The sequence below is a fragment of the Sceloporus undulatus genome, chromosome 1 (genome assembly GCF_019175285.1).
Source record: "Sceloporus undulatus isolate JIND9_A2432 ecotype Alabama chromosome 1, SceUnd_v1.1, whole genome shotgun sequence".
NCBI classification, from domain to species: Eukaryota; Metazoa; Chordata; class Lepidosauria; order Squamata; family Phrynosomatidae; genus Sceloporus; species Sceloporus undulatus.
This window is the reverse complement of record NC_056522.1, coordinates 186,898,714-186,916,653: the sequence shown is the minus strand read 5'-3', so window position 1 is coordinate 186,916,653 and position 17,940 is coordinate 186,898,714. Positions and strand designations below refer to the sequence as shown.

Below are 17,940 nucleotides of genomic sequence, written 5' to 3'. Positions count from 1 at the left end.
TTAGGTTAACCCATGCTTTAAAAGAAAAGCCAAAACTATTTGATTATATGACTTTGTATTATTATTACTGACAGATTACTGACAGTAAGTAACACAGTGGCTCTTTCTCAAAGCCCAAAATACAGCTCTCTGAAGGGAGATATGAAACACACTCTAGCACAACCCTGTTCTTTACAGGAAATATTGCTGTGAGTTTGCACATTTTAAAAGTATTCTACTAAATAAACTTACCATTTTTTTGGCGTGTTCTTCACACAAGGGTGTCTGATGCGTGATGTCAAAAACTGGCACAGAGCATTGCTGTCCATCGGCAAACTTGGCTGTGCAGCTTGAGAAAAGCTGCTGTGACCGGTTCAAGAGGATATCTGTATATGTCTGTGTCAAGAAAAACATGCTATTTTGGGGTGGGAGGGAACAGTCAACTTGGCTTTCAGAGAGAATAAAAGTACAATCCTTGTTTCAAACTTTCAGTCATTTAGGCATTTTCAGCTATTTAATCTTACTTTCAAGCATTTACTTAAAACATTATTCATGGTTCAAGCTACGGAAAGTTGCAAAGTCAACAGTTAAAAGCCAAAAACAGAACAAAACTGCCACAAAGCAGAACTGCTAATGTTTTACAATTTATTGAGATAGTTTTATGGAAGGAGCTATTTGCTAATGAGTTCATGTGTCTGTTTCCTAGAGATTCTTAATCAATACTGTCATGGGAGGGGGGTGCAATCAATAGATTTGCTTTCTCCCAACTAAAGTAATCCATACTCAAATATTAAAAAGAGGATTTCTGTCATCCATATATAAAAAGTGTATTCTTCCTGACTTCCTGAAAGACAATACACAGGGGAGTCAATAAACTGAATCTTGAATGTAAAATTATATTGCTCAGAAAAGATATATAAACTTATTGATATCTAGTTTCTCTCTATTAAACAAATTATAACTTCCACCATTCCCATGGTGACACATCAGACACTTTCTGAACAAGATGGTATTTTCCTGAGATTCATGCTTCGCTTGTCTTGTTTGTATATTTATCTATCACTGAAATGGGTAAACAAGACACATTTCGGCTTCAAAGTAAATGCATTCACCTCACCTTTTAAAGAAGTACTTTAGTATACAAAGGAAGTGAACAGGCATGTATGATTAACATACCCAGTGAATCCATGAGGGCATAAGCACAAGGCAGTTGTTTAGGACTGAAGCCCTAATGAATAATCTCTATGGCATTTCAAACAAGGGCTACTGTGCCCAAAGATTTAATGACACCAGCATTTACAGCTTCCACATGGAGGCAGTAGTTCCACGGTGCTTCCATACAATTGTTTCCTGGCTGTGAGCTGTGTGGGGCTGCTGAATATGTGAGTCAGTATATTAACATATCTAATTGCTCTAAAGTACAGCAATATTGAGATCAGACTGTAAAAGCTACTGAACTGTCAATCTTCAACATGCGCTTTCCTTTCAAACACTTTGTTCTATTCTAATCTGTAAAGTTCTTTTCTTCTTGTTGTTGTTAAACCTGACTCATGGTGGCCCCATGGATGAGACATCTGCATGACTCCCTGTCCTCCACTGCTCTGCTCAGGTACTGCAGGCCCAAGCTTGTGGTCTCTTTAGTTGAGTCTAACTATCTAGCATGCAGTTCTCCTCTCTGTCTGCTGCCCTCCACCTTTCCTAGCATCCATGTCTTTTCCAATGATTCAAGCTTTCTTATGATGTGGCCAAATAATGACAGGCTCAATTTAGTCACCCTGACTTCTAGGAAGGGCTGACTTGATGTTCTATGGCCCAATTGTTTGTCTTTTTGGCCATCCACAGTATTCTCAGCACTCTTCTTCAGCACCACATCTCAAATGAATTTATTTTCCTTCTATCAGCTTTCTTCACCAGCCAGCTCTCACATCTCTATATGGTGATGGAGAATATGATTGCTTGGATGATCTCACTTTAGTATTCAGTTATAACTTTACACTTCAGGATATTGTCTAGTTCTTTCATAGCTGCCCTTCCCAATCCTAGTCTTCTTCTAATTTCTAGACTACAGTGATTAGAAAGGGGAAGAGGGGGGGGGGGGAAGAAACCTAAAAGAGCTTTATATGACTTTATAAAGTAAGGGAATACAAGAAAACACATTAACATTCTGAGCTTTTTCAATGTGGAATCCTTTCTTTTCCTTTCCTGTTATAAGGTTTCTAATGTAATGATTTGTATTCTTCCTCTTCTATTGATACTACAGGTTTGTACATCTTTCATTCATTTTAAGTCATTTTACTGCCTCGCATTTTTTGTAACCACACACCATACTGAAACAATTAAAACAATTTAGATTATGAGAAAATTCAGATTTTTCTGTGGATCAAACCAGTCAACCTCACACAAGAAATGTTATCTGCATGGTTGGCAGTATAATCAATTTTGTTTGTTGTGGGTGTATACCTTCAAGTCATTTCCAACTTTTGGCAACCCTAAAGTGAACCTATCGGGGTTTTCTTGGGAAGATTTATACAGAGGAAGTTTGGCATTGCCTTCCTCTGAGGTTGAGAGCTTGTGACTTGCCCATGGTCACCCAATGGGTTTTGTGGCCAAGCGGAATTGAGCCCTGGTCTTCAAAGTTACAGTCCAGCACTCAAACCAGTACACCATCCTGCTCAATATTGGATCATATCTATGACACTGTTTGTTCATCTCTTTGCAGTCTGTAACAGTGGCACTATTACAAGTTCATGCTGTTGTGGTGTATAACCACAGAATTCAGAGCAGATGCTTGCCTGGAAGTAAATTTAAATTACAACTTGGTCGTAAATAGTTAATGGATGATGCCTACTAATTAGAAGATTCTGACTTTATTTCTAGGTCTCTCTCTCTCTCTCTCTCTCTCTCTCTCTCCTGCCTCAGAGATCACACTACTGCAAAGGACTGCCTTAATGCTTTCCATGAGCCCATACATTTAAACAATGTATGGTATACTTGTGCAAAATGTGTTAATATGTGCCCATTCACAATAGTTATAGAGAGCAGTCATTTTATACCTGCAACTCCTGCCTCATGTCATCTCTCAGAATGGAAAGATGGAGGTTATGCTGTACCAAAACCTGGTCTGATGCCATCATTCAAGAAAATAAGGATAGGGATTTTAAATCTACAGTCTCAGTTGCAAGATTACCCTCTCACTCAATTTTTCAGTATCAATTCAGTTTCAATTTTTGTATCATTGGAGGGGTAAGATGAAGAGGTATCTGCAAGAAAATTATAAATATTTGTCTATTAGATCTACTTCTTTGTACCACAGCTTGTAACTTCTTTCCTGCAGACATTTAGTACAGCATAATGTTTTCTGTTCAAATTAGGTAAACCTGATGTTTAGAGAAGGGCAAGGGCAAAAAGACATGTATGCTCAAGCTCCTGTATCCCAAGACCAGGAACAATTTTTTTAAAAAAAATCTATGTCAGTCATACTGTCCCAATCCTTCAGATGTCAGTTAAGCTGATTATATACAGTACTTTAACTACCATGTCCCATGATAAGTATCAATTGCTCATATGACAGCTACTATAGTTTTACTGGAATTCATTCTGGATTTGTTAGTAACATCAGGTTTACCTATTTTGAACAGAAAACATTATGCTGTACTAAATGTCTGCAGGAAAGAAGTTACAAACTGTGGTACAAAGAAGTAGATCTAATAGGCAAATATTTATAATTTTCTTGCAGATACCTCTTCATCTTACCCCTCCAATGATACAAAGAAATTATCACAAGTACACTCTAGTTCTTGCTGCACAATGTGGCAAATGTGTGAATAAAGTATATTCTCAGAAATCAGGCACCCTGCAGCAATATTTCCTAGAAACATAAAGCAACTGTAACTGTCATAATTACACTTTCATGAACAAGAGAACACTGAAAAGGATACGCTGGAAACAATGTTTAGTGAATGGAAGAGCCTTGTTGGTGCATGGTTCACCCTTGGTAGTTCCACTACATGGCGATGCATCCCTCTGCTTCACCTGCTTTGTGCTGAAAACAAAAGAATAACAGGATGTCACTTCCGGAGGCCAATAGTTCTTGCCTAGGCTCAACTTTCTGAAGCACTCTGATATGTAATGCAAGGCAACTGGCAATAACAGGGTGGCACTGATATTACCAGTCATCAGCACTTAGCATATAGTACCCCATGATAGGTTTACCTTACAATTGCCATAAGCTAGCCTTAGAGTCACTATAGGGACTTGAAGGCATAAAACACACACCCAAGGCAAACCCATCCTGGGGTTTTCTTGTCAAGATCTGTTCAGAAGGTTTGTGACTTACCCAAGGTCACCCAGTGGGTTTCATGGTCAGGCTGGGAATCGAACCCTGTTCTCCAGAGTCCTACTCCAACCGTCAAACCATTACACCACAATTGTTTCTTACCTGCCTCTCCTTATGGATTGAGGCAGGGAATAGTAATAGATTAAAGTTTAACACATAACACCAGTTAGAACACATCATCTCAATTAAAAGAGCATGTAAAGCCAATACATATTAAAAACAATCAATTCATAGTTTAAAATTCATAATTAAAAAATTATCTGGATAGGTCTGCTAGGAAAGACTTGTCTCTAGTGCTGTTTTAAATTCAAATGGCCCATCCAGGTGTTAAATCTCTTCCAGTAGGTCATTCCAATCTGGGGGAGGCTGAAGAAAAAATCCTCTAGGTGACAGTTGCCTCCTAGTTCTGGCTCACTGAAGTAAATACAGTGTGCCCGTAGCATACCCGGGCTTGCCTTATGTGGATTTGAGCTTATGCATAAGGCAAGCCATGGTGGACAAAATGGCCATAGAACATGCCATCATAGAAAATGATGGGATTTAACTGTACATGGGTTTTCCCATACACCGGGGGGGAGGCGGGGCCAGAACGGATCCCCGCATATAGGAAGGGGCCACTGTATACCTCAGAGGACCTGAGTGTACTGGGTGGATTATATGGCTGCATCCTGTGAAATTCTGCAATTGGCAGTTGAGGGATGCCATACGATGCAGCCACAGCAGTTTTAAGTGGAAGAATAGTGCTATATCTGTGTAGTGGAAGGGCTCCAGGGATGCAATGTGGAGATTACTCTTAACTCCAGCTTTGCCACTGGCCAGTGAGTGAGACACAGCCGTATCCCCCTAGGAACAAATAACTTGGAAACATCCAGTTTAGACAACTGTAAGATATTGAATGAAAGGCTACTTTTGAAGACTAGTTCAAACTAACCAGATCTTGAGGCATGAGGCATAAATGGGTGGACAGAATTAATGTCTATCAGATATCTCAAGTCATGATATCACAAGTCTTGACAACATCTGCATTACAGCAATTTAATTAAATTAACTTCATCTAATACAAACGTTACACTGTAATTCTGCAATCTTCTTTTATCGAACAACATAGAGCTCTAGGTCCTTTTGTCAAACAAGGGAGGTGAAGAATAGTCAACTAAAACCCTTCCACGACTGGTTATGGGAAAAGCTCGCTGGTGTGCATACAGCCTCTATGGCTCATTGCAGAGCTGGGGAAAAAATGTAATTAAATTGCATACCCCTATCATTGTGACGAAATCAAAATTTGGATGGAATAAGTGAATATACCCAACATCAGACTCAAAACTGTGAGGAGGTGCTGGAATATTTCTTGTTCTCAAGTTTTATACAGGCTGAGTATTCTTTATCCTGAATTCCAAAATCCAAAATATTCAAAAAAAATTGTCCATATAGATGGTAGAGATAGTGACACCCTTGGTTTCTGATGGTTCAATGTACACAAACTTTATTTCATGTACAAAATTATTTAAAAATATTGTGTATAAAATTACCTTATTTAAAAATCAATTATAATTGAGTTTACTATTGATTTTTTTACATAAATTGTTGAACCTCATATATTTTGCTCCCAGAATGGCATACTAGGACTTCCTCCTACAAAATCTACATACAATGCTCCACAGAAATGATTGGGATATATTTGGGGGGGGGGGGGGTTTGTGTGTATAAGTACATATATGTAGTCATTTTCATTTTCAGCATATTGCAGGGACGTGGCTGGGATTTTAGGAAGGGGGGTGTCCAGACTAAGTGCCACCATTATAATGGGGCTTGGGCGCAGCGGCACAGCAGCATGCACCATTCATTTTTCTAATGGAAGGGGGGTCCGGACCCCAAGAACCCCCCCCATTGGCTACGTCCCTGCATATTGGATGGCTGCACGAGCGCATGTGGGGCCTCACCTGGTTTGAGTACACGAGGCTCTTCGGAGCTCTCGTATCAGCTGCCCAGCACACTCTGGTTCTCGGCTGGCTGCCCGCAGCAATGCTTTCCGGAATGTATGTTGGCATTTCCTTTGTCGGGATTCTGCCCGCTCCAGGCGGCAGAGGTGCTTGTATTTCTGCTGAAAATAAGTGCAAAGTTGGGAAATGCGGGAACTCCTGCCGCTGGCATCAGTATCATCTGGCCTGTGGAAGGAAAAATTGCCCAATGAAGTAGTTGGCATTTAAACTTCTTATTGCATAAAACATGCACAACTAAAGTCTCTTTTAGACAGTATGAATCCTAGGAGCTGAAGGAATGTTTGCCTACATAATGCATTTTTAATTGTAAGCCACCTCAATTGTCTTTGACAGAGAGGCAGGATAAAAATAAAGCTTTTATTTTTATTATTTAATTTATATTTATTTATGCAATTGCCCTCCAGGGACAATTATCTGATGCCTGCAACCGTGTCCATCCAGCATCAGTCAGAGACCCTAACATCCCACCCCAAAGGTTTTATAATGGAAATGTTTCACCATCTGATTATACTGCTGCTTTTAGTCTCCTGACTTAACTGTTCTTTGAGGTGTTCTAGTATGCTCACAGTAACTTTTTGATTGCATTTTGAGTTGCCCTTCTTCCAGCTGAAGGTTTCTGATCCATTAGGAGGATACTGATGGTGGGAGGTGTGGGTGAGAGGTGATTACGTATTCAATGTGAACTCTGTTCACAGGATCTTATGATCCAAGTTAAAGTTTTTACAGTCGGCCCTTCTTATACACAGATGTTTTATACATGGATTCAAGCATCCATGGTTAGAAAATGTTAAAAAAAATTCAAATATCAAACTTTCAAATTTTTCCATTTTTTTATAAGGGACACCATTTTGCTATGTCATTATATTTAATAGGACTTGAGCATCCATGAATTTTGTTATCCACAGGGGATCTTGGAACCAAACCCCAGCACATAACAAGGGTCCACTGTACTCTTAATCTTCATCCTGGAAATTATTGATTGGAAAGATAGAAATTTAATAAATTCATGTGGGTCCCACTGACTATAATTTACATCCAAGCGATTTCAAGTCTCCTTCCTGCTATGCCTTCTTATCTCTATGCAATATCCAATGACTATTGGAAGTGTAGAGCTTTAAGACAAAACACTGCAGTGGTGAAATAGCCTTGCTCTTGCAACACCACAAGCTACAATACCATGCAATGATAGCTCATACAAATGGACCATAAGACATTGCTCTCAGTATAGAAACAGGACCACTACAAAGGATAACAACTAAGATCACACATCCTGTTTTGTTATTTGGATTCTGAACTCAGTTTCTGCATTTGTCTTTTTTAAAGGTTTGCTTGACTAAGGTCCAAAACACACTGCAGAAATAATCTAGTTTGAGATCACTTGAACTGCCTTGGCTCAGTGCTAGGAAATCCTGAGAATTGTAGCTTACTGAGGCACCAGACCTCTCTGACAGAGAAGGCTAAATGTCTCACAAAACAACACTTCCCAAAATTCTCTAGCACTGAGCTAGGACAGTTAAAGCGGTCTCAAGATGGATTATTTCTGCAGTGTGTTTTGGACCAAGGTGACCCTTTAACAATTTTCCTAACAATTAAAGACTTGGTTTTTTAATTTATTTACATCCAACTAAATGAATTTTTATTTATCATTTGCTGTGCAAAAACTATAATGAAAGAAAAAGAGAAAGAAAAAAAGCAAGATATATATTGAAAAGAATAATGCAATAGACAATACAGCAGTGTGAAAGCATGTACAAGTAAACTTCTATAAAAGACAATGAAATACCTAACAATTGTCCATGTGATTCCAACAAAATGTTTTAAGCCAATTTGTAGGCATTTACTAAATAAAAACAGTAGTTTTACATTTCAGCAGTGAAAATAAAGTCTAATGTATATACTTTACAAAATCAATAATAATTTGAATAATATGACCTTCATAGTCTTCTGAATCTGTAACTTCTCCAAATACCCATTTGACATACTGGCCCGTTCTGCACGGGCGTAAAGTACATCCCTAGGATGTACTAGAGTTAGGAAAGGGCGTGCTTTACGCACGCCCCTAACCCTAGTACGTCCTGGGGACATACAAAATGGCGGCGCCCGTTCTACACGGGTGCCACCATCTTGACGTTGCGGACGCATAGCATCCGCACGTCCAGCAATGGAAGTGACGTCATGAGTGCACCATTGGCCACTTGCGGCGCCACTTCCGGGGCCCAAAAAGAAGCCACTTTTTGTGGCTTCTTTTTGGTGCGTGCGGGAACCACGCAGTTTGACTGCTGCGGTTCCTGGATGCAGCAACCGGCAGCGCCGGCAGAGCGCCCATTTTGGGCGCTCTGTAACGCGCCACTGTTTCCTATTGTTTTTACTTATTCAATTCTTCTGTTTCTGTTCATATACTTACTCATTCCTTTCATATCTGAGGGCTTCCCGGATAGACCATGCAACATGGTATGGCGAATTTTGCTCCAGTTCTTCAAATTCTTCTCCACTGTCTTCAGACCAGTCCAACCCTTGAAAGTATAAAAGGAAATGAACACTCCCAAAGAGGCTCAAGTATCCCTGGCATTCTTGTGGCAATGCACAAGACACATATACACTTCCTCTTTCAGATCTATGAAATTAATAGGTGTTCAAAATGAAATATTGGGTAACTCACTGAATGCCTCATTATGAACCACAACTTCCTTATAAGACAGAGTATTAAACATGTAACAAGAAGACATCCTAAGCAATGTGAAGTCTCCAAACAATTATAAACTGCCTCCCCCATATCCATAGGATCATGGGGGTGGGTGGGTCTATTCCACTCTCATATACAAGTACTGTACAGTTAAGAAAGCCTCTGACAACAAAGTTCTCTTTTGAGCTGTCTTTTTATACCTGCCCAGCCCCACCTTCTTTCCTTGTCCTCCGTCTAGCTGAAAGTATTTTAGCAGTACCAGCATGGGGATAATGGTGAAGGAAGACTGGAGAAACTCACACTTTCACTATTGGGTTGCAGTAGCATCTCTGCAGTAAACAATATAATAAAGCATGAGATGGAAAAGAATGGAATCCTGCTCTAGCTGATTCTACTGTAGCTCTGTGTGCCTTCCTACATCATGCAAAGTAAACGGCAGCTGCCTCCACAATCTTTTACTGTCTATGCATGAACAAAAAAACAGAGAGAAAAAGGAGAGTAGGTAAGCCTGCCTCACCAGCTCCCCCAAACAAGGTAAAAAAAAAAAAAAGCACGGCACTCTTAAGTTTCCAAAATGGAAATCAAGAAAAGTGGAAGCTGTGGAAAGAAAGAAAAAATCAGTGGATACATTTCAGAAAAAGTTTCCAAGTAGTCTCTAGCAGGCTCAAAATTTTTTTGTTTGCTTATGAAACTTGATCTGGTTGTTTCATTTCACAAGTGCATGTTGTTAGTGTGGGGTTATTTTTTCTTTCCATATTATTTCTGCCCTTGGTCCCACACTTTCTGTTAAAGAAATAAGGCCAAGGAACACATCTTCTATGTTAACTGAGATACACCTGTACCTAAGTCAACAGAGGAAGACAAGTACAGTACTAATCTCCACTGCCCAGGCAATAAAGACTGGCTCAAGTATACAAATCAAAGTAGTTGACTCAGGTGGCAGATGCTGAGGGGGAGCAGAAAAGTGCAGGAGAAAACAGTTATGTGCCACACAGCTAGTCCCCTTCCCTAAGTCAGCTTCCTACTTTCCAGTGAGTTGGACTGTATAATCATATATGTATATGTCATCACTATTATATGAAACCCCATAGTTCCTAAGAAATTTAAACTGGAGTTTCTGGAGCTTTGTACACATAACAAAGGCTAAAGTTGATACTCAGAGTAACAGTCCCTCCCTTGAAAAATAGCAATCAAAACATAAAATGGCTGACTAATACCAAGCTGAATTTTAGAAAGATTCAGTTGTGGGTATACTCAGCTGTGAATATACAAAACGTCTATGTATGCACTACTATCCCCTGCAACATAAATTCCATGCTCTGGGAAGTGGACAGAGTACATTTGCTTGCACTTATCGATATTTTACAAGTGAAGAAAGCTCAATGAAACACAGAATTCTCCACTTACCTAAATGTGGAAACAGATCAGCATCCAGCTGCTGTTTCTGAGTGCACAGTTTCACCAGTCTCTGTAGCCGGCTCATACACGATGAGTGCGGAGAGAAGGCTGTGGCTTTCATGAGGATCCTGTCAGGCCTGGGTGGGTCTGGGGCAGGAGCCTTAGTGGGGTTCAGGAGAGGCAGAGGTCTTTTGTTAGACAACTGCCTGGCTTGTGCTATAGAGTGTGTGGTGGGTGCCACTCCCTGCATTGGTAGGCTGGTGTTCTGAGGTTGAGGTGACTTGCAGACTAAGCCCTGCGGTAGCCCTGCTGGCTTTAAAGAAGTTGGTAAAGGTGAGAGATGGGAGTGCTGCTGCTGCTGCTGTTGTTGTTGCTGCTGCTGCTGCTGCTGAGGTGGCGGTGGCTGAGGAGGTGGCGACTGCTGCTGCAAAGGTGCAGGAAGGGGGCTAAAGTGCTCTTGGCGAACTTTCAGAATCTCTGTTTCTCTCTGGCGCTGTCGGTTTTGGGCTAATTTGCTCTGCAGCTTTTTCTTCACTGTAGCCCCTTTCTTGAGATCATCATCTTCCTCATTGAAAGCAAAGGGGTCTTCCAGTTCTGCTTCCAAGTAGTGGAGAGGAAGTCGGGCTCCTGGTGGAGAGAGGGACATCCCATCCAGACCATTGGACATCTTCAAGGCCAGCGGAGGGACTGTCAAGCTGAAGGCCATTGAATCCATCTGGTGCCGAACTTTTACCTCCTCTACTGGATCATTCTTTTTCTTCCTCTCCTTTTTCGGTAAAAAGCCAAGAACCTGTAGGTGACTGTTGCAGTACCTTTAAAAAGTAAAACCAGCAAATTATGTTTTCCATCTAGCTCTTATGCCAACCACTCAGCTGAGAAAACAGTATTTGGAGGAAAGCTCAACAAAGGAAATTTGAACATCTCATGCCCAATTAGTCAGGATATCACATAGTTCCAATTTAACATCAGTACAGTTGCAGAATTGTAGGCTGCATTTAAAGGATACACATGGGGTAGATTATAGTGAATGACAACAAAGGTTTTACCTAAACAAAAATAGCTCCGTTAGGTTTAACACACTTCTGTGGAAAGCTTACCTCCCTAACTCTCCAATCTTATGCTTGAAAATCAGTGAAAACACAAAAATTACTTATCTTATTTAATAGTTCCAGCCACAGAAAACAATTCAGCAAAGAACATGTTTTTCCCCAACTCAATATAAGTAAGCCAAACAGTAAATAGAGCAGGATATTTTTGGTTTGGTGCAAACAATTCTAACCCTGAAAACATAAGAATAGCAACAGGGAGTGTGTATGCTTATGTGCCTTCAAGTGGCCTGCTAACTTATAGCGGCCCTATGAATTTCACTGAGCAAGAATTACTCAGAGGTGGTTTTGCCAGTTCGTTCCTCTGAAATATTGCCTAAAGACCCTGGCATTCATTGGAGGTCTCCCAAGATCAGACAGGATCTGGTGCCTTTAGGGGAGACCTCAGCCCAAATCCTTGCTATGCCATGAAGCTCCTTGGGCCTATCTAATTCATTTTAACCTACATCACAACACTCTAGTAAGGCTAAAGGATTGGAAGATCCACATATACCACGGTAACCTCCTTGAAGAAAGAGATGAGTTAAAATCAAAGAAGACTGGTATAAAAATGAGGAGGAGGAGGAGATGGATAGAACGCCACCTACTAACCTGAGGCCTACTATTCTCTCAGGAACTGTAGGCCAGCATTCCATGAAATAAAAAAAAAAGGCATAAGCAAATCAAACTCTTGTTGAAAAAGGGAAGAAGTTAATTCTTTGCACTTTCCTTCCATCTCCATTCTGTTTGACCTAAAAGGCAGTTCCTTCCTCTGTCCCTTTCCAAAGTCTTCTAAATATACCAGTATGTTCAGGTGCCATTTTAATAAATATTTAAATTTCCTGGATTCATAATTCAAATTTTAAAAACTATGTTTATTTTGTTCTACATCTTGAGTGCTGCAACAAAGCATTCATACCACCTATAATTTTTATCAATAACCTCTTCAACAAAAATGATGAATTTAAATCATACAAAGAGCAAGAGATTCCACTGAAAACTAAAGAATGAATTGGAAGTGAACTGAAACTTCTAAGAAGTTAGAGGAACACTGCTAGTGTCAGTAAAAGAAAGTGGGCAGATATTAATAAGGGGAAATGTCAACAAGTTATGGGTATTTTTATATTTATAATTCTATTATGGCCTTTTTTACTTTTAAAATTGTTTTAGAAGAAACTACTAAATGGACACTAAATATTGCTTGATTTAAAGTGATATGACCAAGGCTGAAGCTGTGAGCACATTTATGTAGGAGCAAATTTTATCCATCATTGTTGTCTGGAAGATATTATCTTCAAATATTACATGACAAGATGTTTTCACAGGCAAACATGGAAAAGATTGTGCATTCCACTGACAGTGTTTCTTTAGCTGGTTTATTATCAAGACTGTTGGTCTGTGCTAGTAATTCATCCCTAATTCTTTGCCCTGAAAAACTCATTTCTGAGAAGTCGAATGCTTTCATGGCTGGCATCCACAGTTTTTTGTGGGTTTTTCGGGCTATGTGGCCATGTTTTAGAAGAGTTTCTTCCTGACATTTCGCCAGCATCTGTGGCTAGCATCCTCAGAGAATGCTTGCCTGGAAAAACTGGTTTGCTTGCAAACTTATTCGGACCTTACAAAGAAGCCACTGCAAACACATGGGGAACTTAGGTGGTCTACCATTTAAAATTCTGGCCAGACACAGCTTTGCTTAACATGGAGCACCACAGAGATATGATTTCTCTTTTTACTGTGCCAACATGACTTACCTACGGTCCTCAGATTTGGGGATGGGGTTGGTGCAGCGTTGGCTATTGTACTTGGCCACATATTCACATTGCTTGAAGGGGGCAGTCTTGTCCTCTAGAACATGCCTGATACAGAAGGCGTAGCCGTTAAGTCTTCTTTGCTTGCACAGTTTGGGGCTGTACGAGCACAACGGCTTATTGTCAACCTCAGAAAAGTGTATGTGTTTGCCTTCATACATCACGTGACTCTTTTCCTTGTGAACATCAGCTGAAAGAAACACACACACACACAACAGAAGAAAGTTAAAGGTAAGTTTCAAAACCAAAGATGGAGAAAATATGAGGTTTTAGTTCTAATCTATATGAAGAGGATCAATTACCCAATTTTAAATCTTCTGTACCATGTCAAAGTGATCAGAGGGCCTCAGAGACACAACTATCCTGGAATGAAGATGAGTCAAGATGAAGCAGATTGTCTAAGAAAAATAACAAGGGGGGGATTGTTAATCAAATCATGTTGGAAAAATAAAATTATACTGCTTATTGATTACAACTGATTCATATGATCATCCCATAACCATTATTACATACAATGGTAATATTTACATGTGGAATACATTTTGCACAGGTCTTTCTTGGAGAATAAGCATCCTCCCAAAATATTATGTTGTGGTCAATCCCAATATGTAATCATATGGGAAAGCACTCATTAATGTCCCACATTCCACATACTAATTTCTTGAGCAATAGCACCTCCAAATGTTATTCATAAGCCTAAGGGATTAAGCATGCACAATACAAGAAAGGCACAACCAACACCCCCACCATCAACACCCCCCATTCCTTTTTCTTTCAGGAAAAGCTATTTTCATGTGGAACAATATAGAACAGACTGGCATTAAGTAAAAGAAGTGCTTAGCCTTTATTCTACTTATGGATTCACCACTCTCTACTTTATATCATCCTGCAAGTTTTCCCCCTCAAGTTTCAAAATGTATTTATGCTTGAAATTAAATTGTTATGATAGCTTTTGATGTATTGGTGCAAGACTCAGATATCCTTGATTACAACTGAACAAAACAAAAAGTGGATTTTAGATAGCAAAATGCATATTCAGGGATAGTAAAGCCAGTATTTTGTGCCCAAATAGGTGTTTGTACAAACAAGCACACACAGTAAATTGTGTTTCTTTGGAAATTTACTGATCAATTGTTTATAAGACATTTAAAATTATAGTCACAAATTGAACACCTTCAAACACAGACATCCTTTTCTTGCTTGCTAGACCAGGTCTTTTGCCTTTCGCATCTGTTCACAGCCTGGTACATCAATATTTTGAACAGAATTCATTAGACATTTTGCATTAGACATCCACAATTTGCTTCCATTTTATGTGTCTCTTCTATATGAGTCTTCCTTCACTACCTGCCCCTACATTCCACATACAGAAAGAAGGGACATATGCCACATTATTTTAAAATAGAGGTGACAGAGGTGATTGTGAAGGGGTGACCTGAAGCTAAATATGTGAGGGATACATCAGAACAGTGTTTCCAAGCAACTGGGACACATTCAGCACCTGGTTACAATGCAGCTGGGAAGCCAGAGAGAGTGAAGAGGAAGTGGCAATAGAAGAAAACTAGGAGGCAGCAGTCAAGGGCTGGAATCTATCTGACTAGGTTGAATGGCCTCAGAGGACATTGGGAAACTGAGCTGTGGCAAAAAGGGAAAGACGAGCTAGTTCTATTTCTTTCTCTTCTTCTACTGCCTTCCCTCTGTCTGAAGAGCATATCTGCAGAAGGAATGCCATGCTTCCTGACATATGGCCTTCAAGAGTAGCAGATAATTTGCTGGCAAGAGCTGCAGCTTTGTACTTCAAGGGTGAAGGACCCAGAATTAGAATGGGATCCAAATATGTTTCAAAGCTTCCAGAGGTCCTCTGGACAACTTGTATGTAAAGTTTATACTAGGCTAGTTTGATCTGGGTGGTACTATTAGCTCTGTAATGGATGGGCTATATCTGCAGCACTGTTACTGGAATCATGGACCCTTCCCAAGTCTCCATGCAATCTCATGTTCCAGTAAAATGCCAGAGAACACATTACTGGCATTGTCCAATCTTCTAATAACCAAGTGGTATCTAATCTATTTTATTTTATTATAGGCATTTGTTTATTGCTTCTCATCCTACCAGGACTGTCAAGTATACAATATTTAAAACTGGATGAATACAAATGTTTAAAACTGTAAAGAAGTAATAAAAAAGTATTTTAAAAACTTTTCTTTAGAAATAATTCTAAAATCACAAACAAAACTTGCCTCCCAATTTCCCTGTCCTGTCTAACCATTCTTCTTCTCATCTTCTAACTAAGCACAGAAACTGCAAAACTTGATCAAGTAATTAACATTTTTAACCACCAATTTTACCATTCACCACCATGTATGCAAATTTCTTAACATATACAACTTTGGAAGCGCTTTTCTACTTGAACATGACAATTGGTTGTCAATATATTTACGAGATGTTTTTCCAGTTTGATGGTAACAATAAACAAGTAAAAGACTTGTCAAGTGGGTAAGAGAGGAAGATTGCAACCTCTTGCAGTGTCTGAACAATGGACAAGATGCCTGGCCTGTTTTAGAATTTTTTTTAAAAAAATCTAACCCTATTTTTTGTTCCCTCCAGTCTGACCACTGCAAGAAACATGTGCTCCTTCTTAAACCTAAGAGTTGCACTCCACCACCCCAAGTCAGACTCCTGGTTTGGGAGAAGCAAAGTTTGCTCCTCTTCTGCAAGTCTAGAACTATCTTCAGAAGAAAGAGGCAGGCTCATCATAGAGTATGAGGCCAAGCAATGCCATAGAGGGTAATTTTTGTTTCCTCACATCTCACTATAGCTTTGTTCCCAAGTGAAATGTTCTACTTTTCCCCATAGAGAAGAATGGAAGCCTCTCTCATACAGGAAGAAGTAAAATAATATACCTGCAGACCTAACTGAAGTGGGAACGAAATTTCTATGATGCCCCTGGTGACTCTGCCTATTAAGGATCAAACCTGCTCTTACTTGCATAGACACATGCTACTTAACACATACCACTGTTGCTTGGTCACACAAGGGTGTTATAAAGTGTAGGGTTTTTTTTTAACACAGAGGGAGAGTGCTGTTCTTGCATCTGAAGGCCAAAAGGAGTTTCCCCGCCCTTTGATTCCAGGCTTTTGGTTCTTGTCTATTTGTTATCTTTGGGGCAAGTTATTTACAATTTTTGTGTTCTGGAACAAAGTTCCATGACAGATTATTTGTGCTGTTGTTGCCATTAGCTGTTTATACAGTTTTCAATCATATCAGAACAATAACAACATATTTCTCTTTATATTGTCCCATCCCTCTTCTGTCTATCCTTCTCTCTCCCTCTGCCTCAGTCTAACTGCCCTAAATATGCAATGGCAAGGACTGACTAAATCTGCTATAACAGAAATAACAGAAATGAATAAATTAAGCATAACAAACAAGAGAAAAATAAAATAGAGGGAAATGCTATACAATAAAAGTCATTGCTTCTCCCTCTGGTCAGTACCATTCACTGTGACAGCCGTATACTTTGTGAATTTACTTCTGAAAATTCATCTTCATTCTCCTTTTTGATCTGTATCAGTCGCTCACTGGCTGCTTGTACCTAGAGTGCTGACATCCAATGATTCACTGCAAGTTCTAGGATCTGAAAGTCAACAAGAAACTTCATTTTATGAGACCAATTGCTTAGTCACCAAAGTTGCTTTGTAGAGACACATTATATGTAACAATAGCCATGTTAGTACATCACTTTGAGGTAGAATTCCTGGCTAATGCAACCACAATATGAATTATCAGCTTCTGATGCCCAGAGATTGTTTACTCGTGTAGTTGGTTAAACAAACTATACATGGACAGTTTTGTCTACCGCTAAGCCTGTGGTTATAGTTTGTTGTGCCCAAATAAGTAAGGATGTATAGGACAGGCTAAATCTGGCTTTTTATAATGGTTTGTTTGGGTACAATAAACATAATTCTAGGGCTGGATATCACATTAAGCTATTCACACCAGGTTTGCTAACCAATCATGTGGACAGGAGAAACAAAGCAGGAGTGAATGGGCTTTGTGAACCACGAAGCAACTTGTTCACAATGTGGTTTAATAAGCCAGGATTTCTGGCAGAAAGTAATGAAATATGGGACATCTCTTAGCTTACTGGCTTTGGGGATCTATCTAAATATGGATTTCCTGCATAACACAGGACACGTTAAAAATCATGTTTGCATAGACTTCTGACTGAAAGATTAGTACAGATTGAGTCTTCCTTATCCAAAATGCTTGAGACCAGAAATGTGATTTTTGGGATTTTGGAATACCTGTATTTGCATATATGTACATAATGAAGTATCTTGGAGATCGGACCCAGGTCTAAACACAAAATTCATTTACAGTATGTTTCATATACACCTTAAACTCATAGCATGAAGGCAATTTTATACAATATTTCTAATAATTTTGTGCATGAAACAGAGGTTGTGTACGTTGAACCATCAGAAAGCAAAGGTGTCACTATCTCAGCCATCCATGAAAAACGTTTTGGCCTTTGGGTTATTTCAGATTTCTAAATTCTGGATAAGAGAAACTCAACCTGTAGTATAGTACTGGGTGGTTCAATTCTGCCTTATATTATTGGATTTAGATTTGTCATCAAAACTAAGA

The 17,940-nt window shown here is 39.4% G+C and overlaps 1 protein-coding gene across 4 annotated transcripts in view; it reads right to left on the bottom strand.

Annotated features, from left to right (window-relative positions):
- Positions 1–17,940, bottom strand: part of INO80D (INO80 complex subunit D) — a 61,890-nt gene that overhangs the window by 29,085 nt on the left and 14,865 nt on the right. For all 4 annotated transcript variants that reach the window (XM_042456044.1, XM_042456071.1, XM_042456062.1 and 1 more), the window contains exons 2-9: positions 16,787–16,927; positions 13,592–13,687; positions 13,233–13,479; positions 10,406–11,208; positions 8,720–8,828; positions 6,256–6,480; positions 3,918–4,021; positions 232–365 (exon numbers count right to left, since the gene is read on the bottom strand). In XM_042456044.1, coding sequence (XP_042311978.1) covers positions 232–365; positions 3,918–4,021; positions 6,256–6,480; positions 8,720–8,828; positions 10,406–11,208; positions 13,233–13,450 — 1,593 coding nt within the window. In that variant the 5' untranslated portion in view covers positions 13,451–13,479; positions 13,592–13,687; positions 16,787–16,927. The remainder of the gene's footprint in view (positions 1–231; positions 366–3,917; positions 4,022–6,255; positions 6,481–8,719; positions 8,829–10,405; positions 11,209–13,232; positions 13,480–13,591; positions 13,688–16,786; positions 16,928–17,940) is intronic.